This window comes from Bombyx mandarina, chromosome 20 (genome assembly GCF_030267445.1).
Source record: "Bombyx mandarina strain Sakado chromosome 20, ASM3026744v2".
NCBI lineage: Eukaryota > Metazoa > Arthropoda > Insecta > Lepidoptera > Bombycidae > Bombyx > Bombyx mandarina.
In genome coordinates, this window is record NC_143226.1 from 2,228,896 (window position 1) to 2,254,606 (window position 25,711).

General features: G+C 37.2%; 2 protein-coding genes across 3 annotated transcripts in view; one reads left to right on the forward strand and one right to left on the reverse strand.

Moving 5' to 3' along the window:
* Positions 1-2,039, reverse strand: part of iav (transient receptor potential cation channel subfamily V iav) — a 54,328-nt gene extending 52,289 nt beyond the window's left edge. For both annotated transcript variants that reach the window (XM_089735798.1, XM_028177090.2), the window contains exon 1: positions 1,963-2,039. The gene's annotated coding sequence lies outside the window, so the exon portion shown is untranslated. The remainder of the gene's footprint in view (positions 1-1,962) is intronic.
* LOC114245080 (uncharacterized) lies at positions 906-22,211 on the forward strand. Its single transcript, XM_028177083.2, has 9 exons — positions 906-1,209; positions 6,711-6,855; positions 8,325-8,481; positions 9,338-9,477; positions 11,460-11,627; positions 12,295-12,376; positions 14,328-14,373; positions 15,023-15,961; positions 16,328-22,211. The coding sequence occupies exons 1-9, from the start codon at positions 1,185-1,187 to the stop codon at positions 20,107-20,109; spliced, it is 5,484 nt and encodes a 1,827-aa protein (XP_028032884.2). The 5' UTR covers positions 906-1,184; the 3' UTR covers positions 20,110-22,211.
* The last annotated feature ends 3,500 nt before the right edge of the window (positions 22,212-25,711 follow it).

Sequence of the window (25,711 nt, forward strand, 5' to 3'; positions counted from 1 at the left end):
AAAAAGACTCGATCTCATACCTCGAGTTGTAGCAGCATGCGCGTCTTAATGTAAATTATTATTTTATTTCAGTAAATATTATGTACCAGTAACCACTTAACACCAGATAGGCCGTAAAGTAGTCCACACAGCTAAGCAATAAAAAAAAACAAGTCCCAGCATCTTTATTGACGAGTGTAATCTTAGTTAAATAAACCAGAGACGCGACGTATTTAATACGAAATAAAATATTGCATTCTCACACATAGAAATACTTGCAAAACAAAATAAGAATATGCTGTTTTCAAGCAATGAAAAAAAAAATAACACCTACTATATTTACATTATGTTAGACTTAGCACTCTTCATTTCGAAGACAGCGCCATTAATAATTCAAAAGATTTCACGGTTACAACACTTTAAAAAAAATCAAAGAACCAAGTCAAACATCCTTGAACCTAAATCGTGACCTTAATGGTTGTGATTTGCAAGTTATAAAGTGGAATAGCTTTAATAGATACCTACTCTGCTTTGAGGAATAAACCATGTATTCCGTGTCAACTATTTGTGAAAATGTTAAGATTTTTATCTAAGATATATGATTTACAAAGCGCAATGGCGCCAACAGATATGATAATAAATAGCACGCGTATTACGAACCATATTAAAGATAGCTTTGTCTACTTCAGAAATACACATATTAATTACCCTTCAACTATAAAATATGAAACTTTTAAAACCATTTAGGCAAATACAATAATTGCACATATTGGTTATAAACACAATTCTATTCCTGAGGAATAAACTAGTTCATAAAACATGTTTGCCGAAAAAATAGTATTATTATTTTTGTTTTCATTTATTAACAAGCACACAACCTGTTACATCGGCAAATGGAGCAGAAATGTGAAATGAAAGAGCTGATACGAGCGACTATTTTTTTCTTGTTCACCCAATAAAACGAGAGAGCTGGCGTATATTTTGTCTCGGTCGCACTCATGCGGACGCGCTCAATGCCGGCGCTGTCGGCGGTAGCTTCCCGCGAAAGCTAAAACTATACAACGCCATTTTGTTGTCAGCCGTGAACGCGTTAGCATTTGCTGTGAACAGATTGTGATCGTAAATTTTAAGTGAAATGTGTTATTGAACAAATTTAATGAAACCTAAAGATATTTATTTGTGATTAATGAAGTAATTCTACTAGAATGCCGCCTACAAAAAATCAAAAAGGTATTTACGTCGATACTTTTCGAGTCTTCATTCTCCTTATGACGGCGAGTCGCGGCGGACGTGTCACCAAAGTTAAACGTGTACAAATAAAATCGCACGGCGACGCTTACTAATTATTGAATCTAGTCGAATAATTCAATATGCTGTGAAATTACATATTTTGTAATTAATAATAATTTTAAATTAACATAAAATAAATTAAATTAACATAAAAATGAACATTAAATATTTTTTTCTGAGCAAAAATAAAATCGATAGCCATATACCGATCTTTAAAAAAATGAACCTAATAAAAATTGTGGATAAAGTATTTTTTTAACTTATCCAAGTATAGACCAGAATAAAAAATATATTAGGGTACATTTATTGCATCACTTATCGCAAAAAAGTTATTTTAAACTTTATTGTAGAAAAGTGAACATGTAATTTGCAAATATTAAAAATAAATTAGATTATTTTTATAACTGTCGTTCATTTATTGGTATTTCGTACGGGCTAATAATACTGGAATGTGTCCTATGACATATTAATAATATTAGTATATTAATACACCAATATAATAATGAATAAAAATATATTATTAAAAAAAGGTACCATGACATTTTTGTTGCATTTTAGTTTCATCTGGATTTGATAATTGTGAGCACGCCGACTTATTTAAATACGATAGATAACATAAAACATAACGCTAGTTACATGTCATTCACTGACATATTTAACGAACTAAATTCTAAACAACTTTTTTGTACTTACTAAATATTATTATTTTCGTGATGTTGTCACATGAGCACGACCGCTCTACTTCAATGTTGTTCGATAATGATTCATTTTGTTTGTAGTTCGTAATAGAATGATGGCGCACCTCCTTGCTAGATGATCTGAATTAACATAATGGTGGAACGTGAAAATGAAACAATTATTTAGATCAATATTATGCATGAGGCCCATGAGCACTAGCATATTCTAGAATTACCTACCATGATTTCGTTTTATTCCCTTTATTCCATATTCGTTCGGTAAAACCCTTTTTTGTTTTTTATTGATTAGTGAAATTTATGCAAGCCCCGCTCGCTAATTATATTATTATGAAATATTTCCTGTGGATCTTAATTCTTACAAACTTTGTTCTGGTAATTTTATTACGAACTAGCGACCCGCCCTCGCTTCCCTTTGGAAACTGTAATTTATTATTGATTTCTCCACTATTTAATGGATGTTATTATGCATATATTCAACCACTCTATCTATTAAAAAAACCGCATCAAAATCCGTTTTGAGTTTTCAAGATTTAAGCATACATAGAGACCGAGAAAGCGACTTTGTTTTATACTACGACGAGTATGTACTTGGTGCTAATTAAAAGCTGAGCTGATCTTAAGTTCGTCGTACATAATACAATTTTACAAAAGTTTCTAATTTGTATATATTTCATTGCTTTTAAAATGACAATTATATTACAGTATACTAGAAGTTGAAACTTGTTTATGTGCTTTTCAGTTCAAATATTTGATGGGGCAGGTAGAGATGGGTTATCTATATACTAATACGTGAAGCAAAAACTTCATAACCTTGTGATTAAAGATAGAGACGGAGTGTGCAGAATGTTAATATTTTTTTAAATTATCCATAAAAAATACATTAAGTCAACAAATAAAAATATTACACACACTACCATGTATTTGGACACACACACGCATGCATACTATTTGTTTTTAAATTATAATAGTGTACAAACTTTAATTTCAATGAATTATAGTCGAATTTCGACGACCACAGGACTACTAGTTTCAGTAAAAACACGAGCGCTTAATAAAACTTATCCATTGATACGAGTATGTGCCGGTCCGGTAAGACTGAAGCGCTCAGCTATGCTGCGCATACATTTTTTATTTACTCTACCGCAAATTATCAGATTATTATTATTCCTGTAACACCCTCGTTACACAGAGATAGTTGGATAAAATCGCGGTATCCACATCAAGATAGTAAACGCCCTAGTTCTTCAATTGGGCATAAAATTTAGCGTCACTCCACTCTACTAGAGTCAAGACAAGGACAATAATGAGTTGGGACACTCATGGCTGGACATAAATGAATTTCATTTGTCATATACATAAGTTTATTGGAGGTTAGTATCGCTATATAGAACGGAAAATTCAGAAAATGTGGGTTTTCATCTGCTAAGTAGAGTTATTTCTAAGATCACGTACGACATTTTCGTGCTACCTATTCTGATAATTGTTAACGCAAAGTAAATAAGCAAATTCATCATTTGATCATTCATTTGAAATTGAAGTAAAACTTTGACTTGACGCCTCTCAGGGCTATCGCAATCCTTTAACAGACGAACTGTGATTTTATATTTTTTTATTTTATGACCTGGTAACAGACCTTTAGGTCAGACGAACTGTGAGCTAGACGATAATCCATAGATAATACACGTAAATTAGTTATAGATAAGCAACTCGAGCACTCAGCTAAAATGATTATGGGCGTCGGCTACTAGATGACCTCGCTTCGATTAGTTTCTCCTGTAGGTGGCAGTAAGATATTACCTATCCTTTTATTTTTAATGTGAAATTTTGTAAATTTTCAGGAACCACCAATTGATAAAATTTAATCAACTTGTCTATAATAAATAAAGACTTGTAAGACTTATTAATTTTATAGTTTCTGTGCTTAGTTAAACATTAAGGAAATGCCTTAGCTTTAACAACATATAAGTTTAGGGGCATCCGCTACAAGATGTCGCTAGTTTCCATACCATTTTTTTTTATTGTTTAGATGGGTGGACGAGCTCACAGCCCACCTGGTGTTAAGTGGTTACTGGAGCCCATAGACATCCACAACGTAAATGCGCTACCCACCTTGAGATATAAGTTCTAAGGTCTCAGGTATAGTTACAACGGCTGCCCCACCCTTCAAACCGAAACGCATTACTGCTTCACGGCAGAAATAGGCAGGGCGGTGGTACCCACCCGCGCGGACTCACAAGAAGTCCTACCAGTAACTATTCATTTTTTCTTTTCAAAACGTGTGCTTTGTTCCAATTTTTGAGATTCAATAGTAATTCTAGATAGATTTTATTCTAAATTTTTTATTCAATGCATAAGCGATGATTTTCATATATTAAAACGTATTGTTTGACGTACACTTTAGTGCTCAAGAGGGAAACTTTTCGTCCGCGATCTGGCTACACTGACTTCGATAAGGATTCGGGAGAAATTGCAACCGTATTTATCGACTGTATCTATGGGAGATAGAATGTACACAAATAACCTACTTTCTGCATCCACTAGATGGCACTGTTTGTCAATGCCTGAACACTTCATAACCGTAATATTTTCATTTTCTGAGCTTTTTTTCCCCTACCTATGCTGATAGCCTTGACAGGCTATTTCAGCTTCACCCTAACGTGTGTAGGTCAGTTCACGGGTCTCAAACCGGAGTGTTGCTATCACTGACCCTAGCAAGAGCAGTATAGTAAGTGGCACGTAAGTTGGCAAGGTTTTGGTGTAGTGGGGGTAATGTCGCGCATAGTGTACGTTGCAACAAAAAAATGGTCACTTTTATTGCCCGCATATAATTTAATTTAATTTTATAAAAAAAAAAAATTGCTATAATTTATTTTTAAGCCTGTGTGTTTAGAAGAAAGTCAAAGAAAAGAGGAATTCGTGAAGTGTATTAGGTGTTATAAATAAAATACAATTGAAAGTTAAATAGTTTATTTAAAAAAATATACTTAATATTGAAAATTATGTGTCGCCGTCGTCACTATCATTTTCTAATAGTGCTACCCCTTGGATTAAATTTATGGTAGCACCTGAGCACCGTAACTAAAAACTCAATATAAACAAAGGGTTCCTACAACTTTAGTAGGCGCATGTGTAACCGGGAGCGAACGGAACGTGCACGCGGTGCGGGAGGGGAGGGTCGACTGACTCACCAATCGCGCGCTCGGAACGGTGCTATGTCTTTCCCCGCGTCCCGCTTGACAACCAAAGAGACCTAAAAAACGACTTCTGCGCATCTAGCGACTCTTGCGAAGTTACGTGCCGGGGACTATACTTCGCTGAATCTACCACCGGGTCGGTGACCGGTGCTTGTGGTGCCTAAAAGCACCGTTAATGGATCGGGAGGATCCGTAATGACGTGCTTTGGGCGACGTCGACTGTTTACCATTCGGCATACAGGATCGGGTTCTGAGCATCATTCTTTTATGTAAAATTTTCTACCCGATTCTGTAGACCGAATGGTAAACAGTCGTCATTGACCCCGCTACCGCCTCGTTCTATGGTTTCACGATTGTCGTACGGGGCAAATATACGGGGGTGCCGTAATAACTTCACCTCTTCAAAATTCTCAAGAGCCGCGAATACTTCACGCCCGCCCGTTAAAGCCCCCGAGTCAACCTCGGCCCAAGGGGGACCACCAAACGTTCAAGCTTTAAAAATACAAGGCCCGCCCCACTAATACTCCCAAGTCAGTGTAAGACCACGTCTCTTGCGCCCTCTTCTCACTAAAGATTAACTATACCAATGCACGTAACCTCGCACGTGGGATCCAAATTAAAGTCCTCACCCCCCAACGACCACCGCACTCTGTCTCAACGCTTTCGAAAGGAGCGTATAGAATATCACTCTTACACGCTTAATTTTCACGAATAATCGAAACGGATTTAAGGGAGCGATAGTTCCCAGCAACCGGCGTGTACCACATGCAAAGCAGCCGGGGAAAGTTCCCCCACAATATCGTGCCCGATTAGCGCCCCTCCAGCCCTCTGCTATAAGTAACTTCGCTCTAGCATGTGATTTCATCTCGGCTGTCAACATTGATGGGCTCCGTTTGTTCGCCGACGTGATCCGCTCGTGGACAACTGCGGAAGAACGACTCGCCACCGCGTTCGAGCATAAGGACGTGTACGAGGCCGTATCTCGCACGCTCTCGCGATAGAAACAATTTATAACGCACGAGTAAAACCTTTTTTCTGTTAAGTTAGAGTTTTTCAACGCTAACGGCCTCGCGCGACAACGCGACCAAATCTTTGAATTCCTCCGCGAAAATCAAATTGATGTTTTCTTGGTTCAGGAAACTCTCCTTAAGCTCTCACGTCGCGACCTTAAAATCGCAAATTTTGTCATGGTTAGGAATGACAGAATTCCCGCCCCTAAAAGGCTGCCATTTATTACACATCGCACTCGATCCCCCTCGTTTTCTCACATCGAGAAATCAGTCTACCACATCTCACTGAAGGACACCAACCGATCATCGCATCTGTGTATCTCCCCTGCGGAGTATTATCTTGAGCTTCTCGAGTCGTAGACTACTGACTGATGTTAGCACAATATTCAAATGTTAACCCACTAAAAAGAACGCTACGCTTATTTTAACTTGGAATAGTGATTATCGTTATCGTTTCGGAAAGTACACCTCTTAAGGGTATTTATTATGCTTTAGTGTACAATCAATTAATTGAACTACTTTTTCCTCTTTTTGAACAGATATCTCGAACGTCGATGAACTAGACAAGTTCAAACGTCGGATGATTCGGTCGTTGGCTCGGTCACTGATACACGAGAAGAAACCAGAAGATGAAGTCTGGGAAATGATGAAGAAGGAGACAGGTTGCGGATGTAATATGCTCTGGTGAGTAATGTTGGCCATGTGTTGATATTAGCGGTTTTTGTTACTAACAATTATGTTGAATTATGCAAATGAACTGGTTATGTCGTGAAGCAGTTATGGTTCCTTTAGTTTCAATTTTGGAACAGTCTATATATTAAGACGTGAAGCAAAAACTTTGCATCCCTTTTTAAGAAAATTGCGCGGACGGAGGAGGATGAAATTTTCCAGACTTATAGAGAATATAGAGAAGAAGTGCACAATGCTAATATTTTTTAAAATAAATCCATAAAAGATACATTAAATCAATAAAGAAAACATTACACACACTACATACCATGTATTTGACGCACACACGCATGCATACTATTTATTGTCAAACTTTTGTTCTCGACGTCTGTTGTCAAATTGAGAATAGATTATATATTGTTTGTCTTTGTTAATATTTTTTATAGTGTAGTCTTGGCGAAATTTGTGATTACAGAAGAATAAAATACAATCATAATAGTACACAAACTTACAATTCCAATTACTTATAGTCGAATTTCGACTACTGCGGGACCTCTAGCACATTTGAAAGTCTTGTGTCAAAGTGCTTCGCTACATAAGCTCTGGCAATCACTAAAGGTCGGCTGACCCACCGGGTGGGCTGGCCGGTGGATGAAGACAACACTCCCGATTTTAAAAAATTAAAGTCCTATTGTTCTGGAATAGCAACCCTTTCTTCCAGACTGCATACTTCGCAGTAGAAATGGGCCTTATCCATGGTGCAAAGTTACATGGGAATTCATGGGATAGCCAAGTTGTACGCAAAGAGAAAAAAAACACGATCAGACAGAAAGAAAGAACAAAAGAAAGAAAGAAATACATAATATACTTTCAGATTTGTCCGACAAAAAATTCAACAAAACTCCATTTGGTATTTTTATTTTTAGGGAATTTAATTAATGAACCTTAATGTGCGTACAAAACTTAATTTGGTCAATTTAGCAGAATTACTTGGATGATTGGGAATGGACGGTAGTTTTTTTATTATCTCCAGATGACCTACCGAATAATAATACGTCGCGTGCTCAGTGCAAACTCTTCCCTTTGAAGCAAGAAAGGGTTTTTAACAATATTTCTGTAATAACCCGTTTCGAATGGTTAATGCTTATTTCGCGAGATCCGGTATCAGTAACACTCTTTATGTTGTAATGGGTGAATGAGCTGACCAGTATATCTGATGTAAAATGATATCCGAATCATATTGACATTGATCAAAAACTTTTCCCATGCTTTTTTTATTTTTTTATTTATTGCCCTTGTAGGCAGACGAGCATACGGCCCACCTGAGGGTGAGTGGTTACCGTCGCCCATGGACTTCAGCAATGCTAGGGGCAGAGCCAAGCCGCTGCCTATCGACACTTCATAAAATTTTCAACACTTTCCATGCTGATGACACATAAATCTTTCAATTCTTCTCATGTTAATTGGTAAAAAATCGTTAACAGGCAGCGCATGCGAATATTAACCTTAAAGAAGCTGAAGAGACTCTACGCCGCAGATGATAAGATTAAAAACGTGCCGACCGTGGCGCGGATGACCCAGACCGACTGGCTGCTCTTCGATCTGATTGTAGTTCATGAAAAAATAGACTTCATTGATAAAGTGAGTCGCTTTTCTTTAGCTTTTTTTAAAATTATTAACATGAACATCATCAACAGTCGTCCACTGCTGGACACAACATAGCCTCTCCTCTAGGCTGTTGATGATGATGATGATTAACATAAACAAAAATGTTAATTAAAAGTGAAGTTCATAGATAATACACATAAATTAGTTATAGGTGAGCAACTCAAGCACTCAACAAAAATGTTTACGGGCGTCGGCCATTAGATGGCTTCGCTTCGATTAGTTCGTCATTGCTCCTGTAGATGGCAGTAACATTATACCTATCCTATATTTTATATTCAATGAAAGATTTTGTAAATTTTCAGAAACTACAAATTGATAATTAATAACAAAATGTTGTAGTCTTTTTTCATTGCATAAATGGGTGAATGGGTTCAAAATCCGTCAGGTGTTACAGGGTTAGTGAGGCCCATACATATTATTGTGTGAATGCCGCTATCCATCTTGAGACACGAGGTCTAAGTCTCAATTTGTTACTAAAGTATCACAGTTTCAGGGCCCTGACCATGATGATATAGTCGTGTTGACCATTCCTGCGATGTTCTGGAACATTCAAAAGATGTTCTAGTGGTTTCGATAACTGTTTTTGATATTTGACGTCAGATGGCATTACCTGTACCGGCATAACGATGCAATATTACTGCATTTTTTTTTTTTTTTTTATTGCCCTTGTAGGCAGACGAGCATACGGTCCACCTGATGGTGAGTGGTTACCGTCGCCCGTGGACTTCAGCAATGCCAGGGGTAAAGCCAAGCCGCTGCCTAGCGCAAAATAGCTGCATAGGGTTATCTTGTCTATTCTCATTAATGAGAACCGAACATTCTGTTTCAGGATCAAATGACGTTACCTAGTAAGGATCGCGAGCCCCTGATTGACCTCTTCGCACTGGTGATGCAGTTCGACATAGAAAATCGATCAGGAGAGAGTCTTGCGGAGGCCTGGACCGCGGCTGCCGTGCTCTACAACTCGAAGTGAGTGAGAGTCAATCTGTAGTCTCTAATAAGAAATTCGCAGACCGGCTAATAGCCAAATCAAACCCGCAAAATTATAATTTGCGTAATTACTGGTGGTAGGACCTCTTGTGAGTCCGCACGGGTAGGTACCACCACCCTGCCTATTTCTGCCGTGAAGCAGTAATGCGTTTCGGTTTGAAGGGCGGGGCAGCCGTTGTGACTATACTGAGACCTTAGAACTATATCTCAAGGTGTGTGGCGCATTTACGTCGTAGATGTCTATGGGCTCCAGTAACCACTTAACACCAGGTGGGCTGTGAGCTCGTCCACCCATCTAAGCTATAAAAAAAAAGCCATATGTACTAGAATGACTTAAATTAATTTCCGTAAGTGATGTTATTGATTTTTTTTTTCTTTTCGTTTTGTATTAATTTAAGCACAGTAAAAGCTTTTTATTCGCGTATGCACTATTCGCGGATGAAAAAAAAATGCGACCCGATTCCTATATTAGCGGCTAAAGATTTCATTATTCGCGGATCTAACCGGTACATACATACACACTGATGATGATTTTATTGCTTTTTTTTTCTTTGTTTACATCGATAGATTTGTCTACATCGATAGCAATGATTATATCAGTGCAGACGCCTGAGCTGTGAAGTAAAAAAAACAAAATGGCTGCCGTTCTAGTTTTTTTTTTTATGATTGAAAGTTTACCGGTGGCCCGAAGGCCTTTCCAGTTTCACCAGGACAGGTGGGCGAGCAAAGGCTCAGCCAAGAGGGGCGGGATTTGCTAACAACTGCCCGAGCGCCTCCAAAAGAGACCTAACAACTCAAGAGCAATTGTTTCGCGAATGAATCTACTACCGGATCGGAATCGCGACCCGCTGAGAAGATCCGGCGAGAAACTCAGCGGGCTGATGCATGGGTTAGGTGAAGCGGTAGAAAGAGCCGTTCTAGTATGGAGGGGCCAAGAGAAAATTGGGATAGTGATTAATCGATGAAAATCCCCATATTTTACCCCATTAAGTCTCCAACACTGGTGCACGGACATATTGTATATACCCCGCGAACATAGAGCTTTTACTAGCCCACTGAGTTTCTCGCCGGATCTTCTCAGTGGGCCGCGTTTCAGATCCGGCGGTAGATTCTGCGAAGCACTGCCCTTGCTAGAGTCAGTGTTAGCAACTTCGCCAGGTTTGAGCCCCGTGAGCTCACCTACTCGTTGGGTAACGCTGATATAGCCTCTCAAGGCTATTAGCATAGGGAAATCTGCCGTAGAGTGCTAACGACAGCAGCACCAAGTGTTCTTAGTTCATCAAAATCAAATGATACGTTTAGGAACGCATAGATCTTATCTTACCTTATCTATGTAATTAAAGGTCCGTTTCATTTGGTATTAGCATCAACAGTTCGGTGTTTTTTTATTGAACTTAAGTTTACTCCACTGAAATAGCTGAAGAAGTTTTTATGCCATAATATTTTTTAAAAAATTTTAACTTTCTTTGACTCTCCCCTGTTAAAGTTGCAAAAATGTCCCTTAAACCAAATAGACTTAAATTTTTTTTTTTATTGCTTAGTTGTGTGGACGAGCTCACAGCCCACCTGATGTTAAGTGGTCATATTCGATACATATACATTAGCGGTAGCGAAGTCGCGTGCGAGCTAGTGTAGTATTATAATAGCAACCTAGTCTATACTAATCTAGAAATCTACAGTGGTTTTTACGGATGTTCCGTTATAACTACTGAACCGTGCATCCGATTGACTTGAAACTTGTCATCCATGTAGAAAATAAATGTACTTAATGGATATGCTAATATTTATATGAGTTTTGGACTCCCTAATAATAATGACAATAAATAATAAAGTAAATTCTAAATGTCCAGCGAAGCGGGCGAGTACGGTTAGTATATTAATAATAGTAAAATTTAACTTAACGCTTAAGAAATTGAACCGTAACCCTGTTTGTAACATTAACTTAAACGGCCTCATTACAGAGGTCACCAGTGCTCACCGATGCTATTACAGAAACGTTGGTATCAGCTAAAGGAGGTGACACGGCAGCTGTTTTATAACTACTGGTTCGCCTACCGCGGGAACTCTCGTCTCTTGGCGAAGGCAGAAGAAAATAAGCCGACCAAGTTATTGAGAGAAGTAGCACAGAAGTAAGTAAAAATGATTAACATTTTTTTTTTGGGGTTCCTGAGGACCCGAAGACCTTCCCAGTTCCACCAGGGGGCAAGCGCGGGTTTTGTAATTATTTTTTATTGCTTAGATGGGTGGACGAGCTCATAGCCCACCTGGTGTTAAGTGGTCACTGGAGCCCATAGACATCCACAACGTAAATACGCCACCCACCTTGAGATATAAGTTCTAAGGTCTCAAGTATAGTTACTACGGCTGCCCCACCCTTCAAACCGAAACGCATTACTGCTTCACGGCAGAAATAGGCGGGACGGTGGTACCCACCCGCGCGGACTCACAAGAGGCCCTACCACCAGTAACGATCGGATGTCTAAAAATTAAGTCTCAAGAAACTAATGATCTAAGATTTGTAAAGTGGTTTCTGCGGACGCGCACACCAGCAGACTTATCTTATTGCTTTCTTCATACAGACATTTATCTAGAAATTAAATACTATAAAATGTCGAAGTTTCACGTAACTATACTTGACACCTTAGAATTTATATCTCAAGGTAGGTGGCGCATTTACGTTGTAGATGTCTGTGGGCTCCAGTAACCACTTAACACCAGGAGGGCTGTGAGCTCTTCCACCCATCATCTAAGCAATAAAAAAATAAAATAAAAATGAATTGATATCGTTTATTTCAGGTATCCGAACATAATAACGAGTCCGTTCGTGGAGTGGCAGGAATTAATCGAGAAACGATTGATTATACTATCCGAGGAGTTTGTAAGTAGCATAACTTAATCATATCAAACATTTGTATTGAAAATTCAATATTTTTTTTAAGCATCATGTCTTTATCGCCTTCGATTCGAAATACAGTTACAACTGGGAAGCATCTCCAAGAAATCAAGCCGTCTTATTATCTGATAGTAGTATCTAATTATTATTTTTTCCTACTTAAGCTGATAGCCTTGAGAGGCTATTTCAGCGTAACCTTAACTAGTAGGTGAGCTCGCGGGGCTCAAACCTGACGACGTTGCTAACACTGGCCCTAGCAAGAGCTGTCCTTCGCAGAATCTACCACCGGATCGGAAACGCGACCCACTGAGAAGATCCGGCGAGAAACTCAGTGGGCTGTGTCTGAGGGTTAAACTATCTAATAGTTATATTATTGACACAGTAAAATTACAAAATAACTAGTCAGGTCATAAGTATTGTCACACAGTAAAAACTTTTCTTTTAGAATGCTGGCCACAAAAAAGTTTATTGAATTCGAATTTCGAATTGTTCATGAAAATAAAAATGTATACTTTTAGAATTTTACTCATTTTTAAATATGGAGTGGACGCTTAAAGAAGACCGTGTTGCAGTTATTGCGTTGCATCGTTGCGGTTACGCGCCAATTCAAATTTTTAACATACTGAAAAATTTGAATATAACCAAAAGATTTGTTTATCGTACCATCAAACGATACAATGAAGACTCTAGTGTAGATGACAGGTCAAGAAGTGGTCGCCCTCGGTCTGTTAGGACTCCAGCAGTGATAAAAGCTGTGAAGGCGCGAATTCAAAGAAATCCCAAACGTAAGCAGAAACTGTTGGCCCTTCAGATGGGGTTAAGCAGAACCACGGTGAAAAGGGTGTTAAATGAAGACTTAGGGTTTCGGGCATATCGAAGAAAAACAGGACATCGTTTGAATGCTCGTCTAATGGACCTGAGACTGAAGAGATGCCGCGCTTTGTTGAAGCGGTACGCGGGAAAAAAATATCGGGAAATTCTTTATTCGGATGAAAAATTTTTTACCGTGGAAGAGAGCTACAACAAACAAAATGATAAGGTGCACGCACACAGTAGTGAAGAAGCGAGCAACCGTATTCCGCGTGTCCAACGAGGTCATTTTCCATCCTCGCTCATGGTATGGTTGGGAGTTTCTTATTGGGGCTTAACAGAGGTACATTTTTGTGAGAAAGGTGTAAAAACGAATGCAGTTTTGTATCAAAATACAGTCCTGACGAACCTTGTGAAACCTGTTTCTCATACCATGTTCAATAACAGGCACTAGATATTCCAACAAGATTCGGCGCCAGCTCATAGAGCGAAGAGCACACAAGACTGGCTGGCGGCGCGTGAAATCGACTTCATCCGGCACGAAGACTGGCCCTCCTCCAGCCCAGATTTGAATCCGTTAGATTACAAGATATGGCAACACTTGGAGGAAAAGGCGTGCTCAAAGCCTCATCCCAATTTGGAGTCACTCAAGACATCCTCGATTAAGGCAGCCGCCGATATTGACATGGACCTCGTTCGTGCTGCGATAGACGACTGGCCGCGCAGATTGAAGTCCTGTATTCAAAATCACGGAGGTCATTTTGAATAAACTTTAGTGTCATAAGAATCTATGTTTTCTTAAGTTCATTTTGGTATATGAATGGTTACATAATGAATAAACTTGTTTCAATTATTTTACATTAAACATGTGACAGAATTTATGACCTGACTAGGTATTTTAGAATTTAGCTAACCAAATCGTGTCGTTCGGTATAATATACATGTTTATATGGGTTCATATAGTAGGGACCTGGCTAGTTTGGCTATATCAGATTGTTAATCAACATTTTTGGTTCAATCGAACGATTCCAGTAAACATTTGACATTAAGGGGGCCCTCTATCGTAGAACATCAAGCAAAACATTATAACGAAAACCGATTTTAATAAATGAATATTATTCAACAGGAAACGAAGAAATGGATGAATAGTCCAAAGACTCTATTGGCACCAGGTGGGTCCATATTAATTTAGATATTTTTTTTTTAACATTCCTATCAAAGAAAATCTAATGAGATACTGCAGAAACGGAAAGAACTGTTATACAAACACGATATAATTTATCAAAGAAACGTCGTAATAATATCCTGTTATTGTTCGGAGTAATCGCGGATTTCGGTGTGAAAATTACCTTTTAAGACCAGAAGATTTTTTGTGAGCCTTCCCGAGAAAAGCTGAGTGTGCGATCCTAGTTTCCTTAAGCTCCTACGAGTCCTTCCACGTCGTGAATTCATTCGTGTCCCGTCCGTGTTGTATTTAAAATAACTTGTTAAAGTTAAGCTTCTTTTAAACTCAGAGAAAAACAAAGGAGCTCGCAATTAAAAGAAGTAATAGCACTACGTAGCAGTAAAGCATTATGCTGTAGACGGGAAAATCACTGGGCAGTGTAGTGGTATTATTGATCCAGTAAAACAAATTGAACAAATTTGATAATTCGATCATAAAGTTTTTCATCTTAAGTCACTACTAAAAAATCACTATAATACATAATTCAATGTAACATCACTTAAATTAAAGTATCATCATAGTTCATCAGATTATAGTTATTTTGGAACATTGCGTGAAAATATTTTAAAACATTTACATCGTTGTCATATTTACAGAATCGATACAAGATGTAGAGATCATTGAGCCTGTCATAGAAACCATAGAACTGGATCAAGATTCAGAGAGTGAAACAGATAATAAAAAACGCGACGAAGAAAACGTGCAAACCGACAAAAAAATAATTGAAGTAAAGCTAGAACCTAAAGAATCTGAACAGGAAGATGTGAATAAAGTAGAAACTCACAAATTACCATTAGCCATACATAGTGTAGAGACGGAGACTACATTATTAGATAGTGAAAATTCCTATTCAGATAAGAATTCTGAGAAGTATAAAAATGATTTACAAACTTATGATGATCCTCCTGAAGCCACTGTCAATCTCTCTGAAGTAACTGAACAGCGTTTGGAATTAAATGTAAACCCTCCAGAAGTTACTGAAGAACTTCCTGATAGAATTGAAGACCCTCCAGATACAAGTGTTGATTTTAATGCCCGAAACGACATTGAAATCTGTGATGAAGGAGCACCAAAAATTGTACAAGTCTTTGGTAACGTCGATTTGTCTAGTCAAATTCTGAACATGAATGATGCCATAATAGACATCGATGCACAAACGGGTGAAGAACCTTATATTAGTACTGCAGAACGTATTGATTTGCCAGTAGAGCAAGAAGAGCACAATGACGATAATATCGATGACGAAAGTCGAAACATAATCAGAATAGATACTGACGATAAACTCGAAAGCGAAGAACCTCTAAAACCATTGAAAGTAGTTGATGGAAAATCTCAAAAATTTGATAATGTTGTAGTTTCTGAACCGAAAATTGAAAATGATAATGATATGAACACTACAGAAAAAATCGTACAAGATTTGGATATATTATCGAAACCTGAAATACATGACAGATTGCATTTTGATTTTTTTGAAAACGGAATCGAACTTGTTGACGACGGAATAGAGTATATTGAAGAAAATCACACAAGCACTGGTAAGTTTTAGAAATATATATTATTAATGATATTTTGAGATATTGGAAGACGCTATATAAAATAATATTGCGTCTTCGACCTTACATCTTCAGGTGGATTGCGGTAATCACTTTGTAATGTTTCCATTAATCAATTAACAACAGACAGGCTGTCCTAATCATATACAATGCCTCAAAAACAGGACGCACTGTCAAAATTCTCAAATAAGAGACAAAACATAATTTAAGACCATAGATGCCAATATGAACGCGTCATCTTAAGACGTCAGGTCGAAATTCCAATGGCATGAAAATACTGGGTTTTGATACGGTACAAATTTTTAAATACACAAAAATCACGCTACACTATGAACATCTACTCCACAGTTACTGCATCCATTCCAATCAAGACCGAGGCTGATAATAAACCACCTAATTGTGAAGATGAAGATGGTACAACAAAATTCGATTACAAACTATTAATGGACCCCGTCGTCTATACAACAAGGGTAGATGAAATGGACACATTAAAGGACAAATCTTACCAATCCGTGAAGGACAAAAATTTAATACAATTGATTATCGCAGAAAGCAAACCTATTTGTAAACCGATAGAAAATGTTAATAAAGTTAACATAAATAATACATCTGTACGGGAAACGATAAATGACGATTCATTAATCGAACAGCAAACGAACGCAGTCAGCGGAAGCGAAGATGAAATAGATGATAGTTTCAAAGTAAAAATATCAAGCTATTTATTAAAAAAACCGCGAAATCGTTCCTATAACCCCATAAAACTATGCAAGAATCCGGATTTTAATACGCGATTGAAAAGATTAACCGTTGCCTTCTTAAGTTCGCCCCGTAACAGAGCACTGCTCAAAGCTTGTAAACCGATGACTATTGATGTAATGAAGGCGTTCGAATCTAAACTCGTCAATGGTACAATGTTTTTGAAAGATTGCGATCAATTCATACCTAATGTTAGAAACGAGGATACCAATCACAGAACACTTTCAATAGCACCATCGACAATGGCCATCCAGAGCTTAATAGATAATTCAATGACGGAATCTAAAAGTTCATCCCCAAATACTACTCCAGTAGCTTGCGATGATACAATCGAGAGAAACAAGATAATAAATCTACCAGATATAACAGAGGTTCGTCGTATAAATCAGCGATTGCTCACAGCCGAAGTTCCTCCTATAAGAGTACAAACTTCCAATACTATGCGTGTTGGTTCTGAGATTGTTCCGAACACGGAAGCAATATCTAAAGAAATTACTTCCATTAAAGTTGAGGTTAACTCAGAGGTTGTTTTGGTTGACAAACCAACCGAAAAAATTAAGAAATTCGAAGATCCTGTAATTGATCTACCCGAAGGGACAAACATGTTTCTTAATAATCAAGAACAAGAGTGCTCTTTTGCTGATACTCGGGTCGAAGCTTATTCACAATTGACGTGCCAAGAAATGCAGAAGACGAAAAAAAAAAAAAAAGACACTGCAGTATCAAAGTCTTGGAGGCCCGTGACAAGTTCAAGAGTGAGTTGGCTGAAAAACTATATTAAAACAGATTATGAGTCTTTATTGACGTTGGATACCCTTAACAAAATGTTAATTGTGATGAACGAAGGCGAATTTTTTAATAAGTACTCTACGACTTATAATGTGAAAATAAATAAAAAACAAAACAATGAAAAGGGCGCGGATAATCCGAAAACTATTTCAAATTCCCGCGAAATGCCTTGGAAGCCCAAATTCTGTTGTTGGGCTCGATATCGCATTGATTCCATGTTGAACAATAAAACAAGGCGTAATAACAGGCACCATTGTGAGAAAGACGACTGCATTTGCTGTTGCAAGAGCGCTCTTAACTTATTAATAGAAGATGCAATAAGGGCAGCCGAACACGATAAACTTAAGAAAACTGTTTACGATATCGGTGGCGCTGTAAAAAAATCACAAGAATCAATTCCAAACAAAAAAATTATCACAAGAATAATTCCCAGGGATGAAGAAAACCACAAAACACCGATAAAAGACATCCAAGCTGCTGATCCTGATCACGGAGATATTGAAACTATTAATTCTGCCGAAAAAGAAATCCAAACTATTGTTCCAGCTCAAGAAGAAATTAAATCTATTAATGCCGACCAGAATAATCCAAACAAACAGAATAAACCAACATCTGTTGCACTATTGAGCGAGCACAATTATTCCACCACAGACGAATCTACTCCTAACCTTAACGACGACAAGGGTTCTTATGTTCATAAACAACCTGACAATTGTTTTAAAATCGTTCTACAAACTCATAACGAAGAGACAGTGAGAAAACCGAAATCCAGTTTGAAAACTCTGGTAATTGAACCAATCATCAATAATATGCCCAATGAGTCTCAAAAGCCTATGTTTATGGCATCGGTTGGCTCTCAACAAACTTCAGATAAACAGAAAAATGCTAATGAAAAACCCTGTTTAATTGTAAAAGATAATATAAAGTTACCGCCAGCGGCTAGTGCGAAAAAATTTAATACTTTAAAAAAATACGGTAAATGTACAATTGATCCCAAAAGACATGTTTCGAATCGCAAATTTCTTCTGAATATTCCTAATGGTAAAGCCATTAAGCTTGGTCAGAAAACTATTATGGTTACAAATATTAAATTACCGATAGAAAGTAAAAGTTACAATTCTACTTCTCAAGAAAAATCTGAACAAGAATCAGGAAATGATGGTCCTGCCCAGACATTGCCCGAGGGTGTACAACTTGTTTTATTACCAAATGGTGAATTAATAGCGTCTGTTGAACCAGGCGCCGTAGTAGATGCAAAACAAATATCATCGATACCCATTATCATGGAGTCAATACAAAAGCAACTTATCGATATTGGGATCTGTCCCACTACATCAAACACCGCATCTACATCTACTGCAAGTACTAAAAATACCAGTGACGCAACTATAAATGTATCGGATCAATCTTCGGAAGTATTAGAAGAGACTGTCATTTTAAACAGAGAAGAGCCTCAAATCGATAAAACAGACGATAACATTCTTACTACCGATAATATTATCGGGCCTCTTCCTGGCATTGATAGAGGTGTTGAATCCTATGTTACATCTGATGCGAATGATTCCTGTAAGGAACTCGAAAAAGGCGCAGAATCTTCAAATTTAAACACCAGTGTTGGCAATAGTCAAAATGTTGATGTTCCCGCTCCAAAACCAGAAAGAAGTTCGTTATTATCAGATTTAATGGAAATGTCTGGCATTTCCACAGAAGACACGATATCTGCATCTGAACCTATATCGGATTCAACACAACACGCAGTACCACCGCTCTCAGCTATAAATACGATCCCGGATTTAGTGCCTCATGTTTCAGAAACACCATTGTTTGTAACTGATCCAGCTGATTACAGTCCAGTCACATCATACGTTGAATTAAAATATGCTGTTCAAAATAATGCTTCATTCTTTTCATATAATTGTAGTACTGGTGTTATATTACCAATAAATGTTAGCTTAGGAAAAAATCCACTCAAAGCAACAAAAGAAATCATTGACTTAACAGACGAGAATGATGATAGTATAACAGATGCAATCCATAAGCCCGCTGATAGTATTACAAAATATCAACTGGTTCAAGATAGTAAATTTAAATCATTGAAACTAATAAAACCATTGGTTCAATACAGATCGAAAAGACAACGATTAATTCCTAAAAAAAATGTATTTAAGCAAAATATACTATATAATAGATTAAAACAGCAGGAGTTAAACGATGAACCTGCAAAAATAGATTTAGTAGATTCTGACTATTCGATGGAAGAAGAATATCTTGAAGATAGTGATAATGATGAAGAACAAAATGTTACTACTTCGGAAGCTACTGATTCGTCTGATGATGAGCCTCTGAGTAAAAAAGTAAAATTGAATATATCATGCAGCAGTGTTCCAGTATACATGGATGAAAAAACAACTAAAGATCACCAGATCGACGTATCGACTAATATTGTATCAGATACAAAAGAAGCAGTCTCTTGTTTATCTGAAGAAGTTACCAAAAATATAGAAGTTAGTGATAATGTTGACACAGCTCCTGAATTCTTCACATCTGATTGTAGTGACGATGAAATTTGTATTTTAGGAGTCTAATGAACATGCTATTATTCATCACAATGACGAAATTGTAAGAGATAGTAGATGCCTATTGTGAAATATTTCACATACATGTCAAAATGGTCCAATTCGGCGGCTCCAGTTTGCTTTTAATGTCTTAATCCTTGGATATTATTTGAATAAAAAGGGCGAGCCGCGTTTGGCTTAATCTTTTTTTTTATTAGCTTTGACGACAGACGGATATACGATCACCTGATAGTCAGTGATTAATTATTGCTCATGAACATCAGTAATGTTCAATCATACCGAACATCGTTACAAAACTAGAAAATTAAAGTACCGTTTGTAGACCCAGAAGTTCTTGAAAGTTCGTGACATCCGAAGTATCGAGAAACTGAACTGCTGTCATCTATGTATATGGAGTCAAAAATAAGTAGCGGTTACTTAAAGTCCAGGTAGGAGCAGTTTTCTACTCTAGACCGAACTTGTTATTTGGAGTTGTAATTTCATACAGATTTTACCCTGGTGGGATATTCAAATTCCATCAGAATTGTCAACAATCCCAATTCTCAATCGTTTTTTTTTTCCTGTTTACACAGGACTAACTGTTGCCGTTGTGGAGTTCATCCGGACTAGAGCATCTTATAAGCACCCAGAGATATTTATCTCTTTCTCTCTCACCATCAATGTCTAGAATGAACTCCCCGATGAAGTGATCTCTCAGTACCTTTTCCCTCTTCAGGTTTAAGAAAAGTAATTTATCTTCTGTTATTTATCTCTAGGATACTTGTGTTTAATCTTGACCGTAAAATACGCTTTCCCAAATATCACTGGCTTGAATATTGCCATTACATTGGGTGTTAGAATCTTATACAACATTAGTTCCGGCATCCGTCCCCCAAAATAAAATTTGTGGTTCTTCCTAAGCTGTGTAATTTACAGAGTTGTGATGCATTGTTTCTACCTGTTTTATGCTAAGTCTACAGCTAGAATCTTCGGCATCATCTTGCAGAGATGGTCTCCGTTACCGAAGTGGACAGCGATCGCCTCAATGTTTGCCTATTTTCACAAAACCTGTTGACCTTTTCTGTACGACTTATAATTACATTTTTTTAGTGTGTCTTAGATCCAAAGTGTTTCTCCATTTTAACAAGGTTTTAGTTTTTGCGCAGTCTGTCGATACACCAGAGACCAACCATATTCATAATTACATATATACATGGCTCGCATCCAATTATTTCTTTTTCAGTGCCCTTTTTTGCTAGTTGAGTAATTGATTGGTAATAATTATTGGAATACACACTAGCGCCAGTTTCTAAACAAGTTTTGGAACTGTCAGTTTACCAAAAGTTAATACATCTACTGAGATTCCATTCTTAGTTTAAATCATGTAAAATACTTGAACAAACTAGATTTTATCACACTCATATGTACATCATTTGTCTGAATTCATGATTCATTTCCAATCATCTGAGTTTGATACCGGGCATACCGGCAATTATTATTATTCACTTAATTATAGTTAACGGCCGCTTTATCTGATATTTGTATTGCAGTAGTGTTGTAAGATTAAATGGCAGATTAAAACACCTTACACTAGGCGTGGCCGATGCCCCAGGCATTGTCAATTCACATGGATGGGGGCACTATAACATCAGGTGAACCATACTTGCGTATGTATGTGTATAAGTCTGTCGTTAAAGCAATAAAAAGCGTATGGATCAGATAGAACATTCTGTCGATATTTTTTTTTACTTTAGTTTCTAAAATGAAAAAATGTTATAATAATAATTCTTCACAAATACGTGTTTAAAGTAATTAATGTAATTAATGTGTACCTATATAGTTTTTACTGTGATAATTATTTTTATTAAATTAATTTTAGTGCTGGACTCTATGAGTGAAGCCACATAAATTGTGTTATTTATTATGTATGAGTTTAATTCAGTGGTGCGTAAACTCTTTCGATTACGCTCCCTTGCTGCTCCGCTGCTAAATCGACCGAAAAAAAATATAACGAACTCCAACAATCTTCTGGCGCCCCTACAGGGGTCGCGACCCTTCGTTTGCGCATCACTGGCTTATTTAATAACTATTTTAAGTAATTTCAATGTAAATAATAAATGAAAATCCAACTATATCCATGTTATAATTGTTTTCAGAACTTTTGATTGAGCTATTTGATTTTTAATACCCGCTGTACTACCTCATCGTGGAAATTATTCGTAAGAATTTGTTGAAGTCCGTATTTCATGAAAAAACTTAAATATCTGACCTAGGTGACGGGGCAACGCAAAGGCGCCGTCACCCGAAATATATCCTGTCGGATCCTCCGGATCCATTCTCGGTGCTTTTAGGCCCCTTGACCACCGGTCACCTTCCTTGTCAAATTCGTCGATCACGAAGAACAGTTCGAGGAGTTACCGCCCAGTTAAATTCGGACAATTTTTATATAAAAATAAAATACAATATCTGAAAAACGGTGGTAATAAGTGGATTGGCAGAAATCGTGTATCGATTGATTTTCATAACTACTCCCTGTTAAAAGAAAGCATAAATAGCTGTATAACGCATTTATACCGACTTTTAATATTACAAATTCAAATTCAAATTCAAAATCATTTATTTCAACTTGGATGTCATCAAAAACACACTTGTTGAATGTCAAAATGTAAAAGAAAATGTTAACTCTACCACCGGTTCCAAAAAAAGCCACAGACAGCTCTGAGAAGAACCGGCGAAACAAACTCAGCGGGCTTTTTTTTTTTTTTGTATTTTCTCAACTATTTTCTTTTTTTTTTTAAACAAGAAAACATATTTACAGTATACGAAAAAACAAGTCAAAAAAATACAATTCAAATAAATAATAATAATAATGAAAAATGAAAAGGCCAGGAGCGAACGGCTTATTCCCACGTAGTGCCATCTAATAAAAAATCCTTAACTTTATAATATGCCTTGTTGCACAAACGTTCCTTGACAGTTTTCTTATATCTATGAACAGGTAGTAGTTGAACGTTTTGTGGGATCCTGTTGAAAAGTTGTACACCCAGCCCCCTGAAAGAGTTGCTTATTTTCTTAATTCGAGCCGCCGGCAACGCAAGCCTATGTTTGTTCCTAGTGTTCACATTATGCAAATCGCAGACTCTGGGGAATTCTACAATGTTTTTACGCACGTACAATAAATTTTCAAAAATGTATTGGGACGCTAAAGTTAGAATTTTGATTTCCTTAAACTTGTCCCTCAAGGATTCCCTCGGGTGCATATTATAAATAGCACGAATAGCCCTCTTCTGCAGGATGAAAATCGTTTCGACATCGGCAGCATTGCCCCATAGCAAAATGCCATAGGACATAACACTATGAAAATAACTGAAATAAACTAGACGTGCCGTATCTTCATCAGTATACGTTCGTATTTTTTTTACCGCAAACGCTGCAGAACTAAGTCTATTGGCTAACTTGCATATGTGAGGACCCCACTGCAGCCTGGAATCAACTGTTACACCAAGAAAAATGTCGAATCAACAAGCTCCAGTGTCTCTCCACTTACAATGATATTAGTGTCTACTTGTCTAACATTAGGGGTGGTAAATTTTATACATTTTGTTTTTTTGTTATTTAATAACAGATTATTAACACTAAACCAATGTACCACACTTTTTGGAATTGTTAGAAGAATATGTACGGATCTTTCAAATAAAGAAATAACGTAGTTTACTGAAACATCGCACGGTTACGGAAAACTAATCAAGGAAATAGATCTGAATTACAAAATTCGCTCAGAAGGTACCACGGAGTGGAGGCCCAGCGAAACTGTTGTCTTAACTTTTAATGGTCAAAAACTGCCTCATAACAACTTTCTGTTCCATAATAGCCTTGTTGTCGAATTTTATAAATACCCGGTAGTCCAATGTTACAAATGCTGTAGATATGGACATGTACAAGTACAATGTAGGTCAAAAATTCCGTGCCACAAGTGCTCAGAGGACCATCCTGCAGAGACATGCGATGTCGCTCCTATGCCGATATGCCTATGTCGATGCTATGTGTTGCGCCTTTTGTCATGCTAATCACTCGGCCCTTGACAAAACGTGCCCGGAATACATGCGACAATATCAAATCAAAACACTTATGTCCGCTGAAAACATATCATTCCAAGAAGCCTCTAACCGCTTAGCACCTATCAGACGACCTAACGCAGTAAAATAACTCCTTTGTCGTCCCCATCCAAACCTGTTAGACCAAACTACACAAGATAATACCCACCCTATTTCTTACAAAAAGACCATTTTCCTGAAACCCACTCCTGATATGGCTATTTCAAAAGTCGCCGAACTTTTAGACTCTACTGTTAAATTTTAATAATATCAGTATAAACTAATATTAGAGAAATAAAAATTGGCCCTTCCTTCTTAGAAGCTTGAAAAAAATAACATACCTCTCGACATCAGCTGTGTAATCTGATATGCTACCAATTTATGAGACCCTGCTTAATGCTCTCTGCCACGTCCCTAAAATTGTACAAGATATTGGCTTAAATGAAAACTCCTTTGATATTAATTCTAATTTATTATAAAATTGTTACTGAGAAATTGCCTGGCTGGTATATACATTTTAAACTGATGCATCAAAATTGAATTCGAGTAGGAATGTGGGCGCTGCTTTTCTTAATGCAACTGCTAAAGTTTGGAGTTTACATAAATTACCTGTTGAGGCAAGTGTTTTAGTGGAGAATGCATAGTTATTTTAAGCTACATTACTCATATTCTGAAAAAATCATTCAACCCTTCAGTAATTTTCAGCGTAGCCTTAACTAGTAGGTGAGGTCCTCTAAGGGTAGGGGCTAATCCTTGGAGGATTTTCTACCACAAGCCAAATCGCTGAATCTACCATCTCCAATCATTGGATCAGAACCGCGACCCTCAGAAGATCCGGCGAAGAAACTTCACTAAGTTTCTCATCCACTGGTTACTACTACTACATTAAGAGGATTATCGCAAAGGGCCGCTTTCTCTAAGAAACTTTCTGACGCCGTCTTCAGATGCTCTTGTAACTAATGCAGTATCGTCGTGAAACTTTATTCCTGGCGTATCATGTTGCTCTAACAGATATTGGGCAAAAGCGCAATTGGTTGACTTGAAGAGAATTCAAGTGCGTGCAGGCCGCATTAGTGAACCTTACACGTGTAGGTCATGTGGAACGTATGCAATTTTGCAGTGTTTGTAAATCTTACTAAGGAATTAGTGTTTCAAAGAGCTCAGAATTAACCAAAATCGATATTTGTTTCAAAAGATATGTATTATGGGCCATGTTCCCTTTACCTCAAGTCAAATTTAAAAAAATGTCAGATCAACAAAAATAATTAAATAACAAAGTCAATTTTTAATAAAATTTCGATTTCATGCACCTACTTACATGATAAAATTGCAATATTTACGAAATAAGTATATTATGAATGTAACAGTAGTTTCGAGCAATCCAACGTCAGAATCGAATGTAGTGAAAACATAGTGAAAATTAAATCAGTGAGAAATTGACGTCTTTGATGTTTAGTGCTGAGTTTCTATACAAAGTTATGATTGTAACTCATAAATAATAGGCGTATTATATATGATTGTAATGAACCAGACCTCTG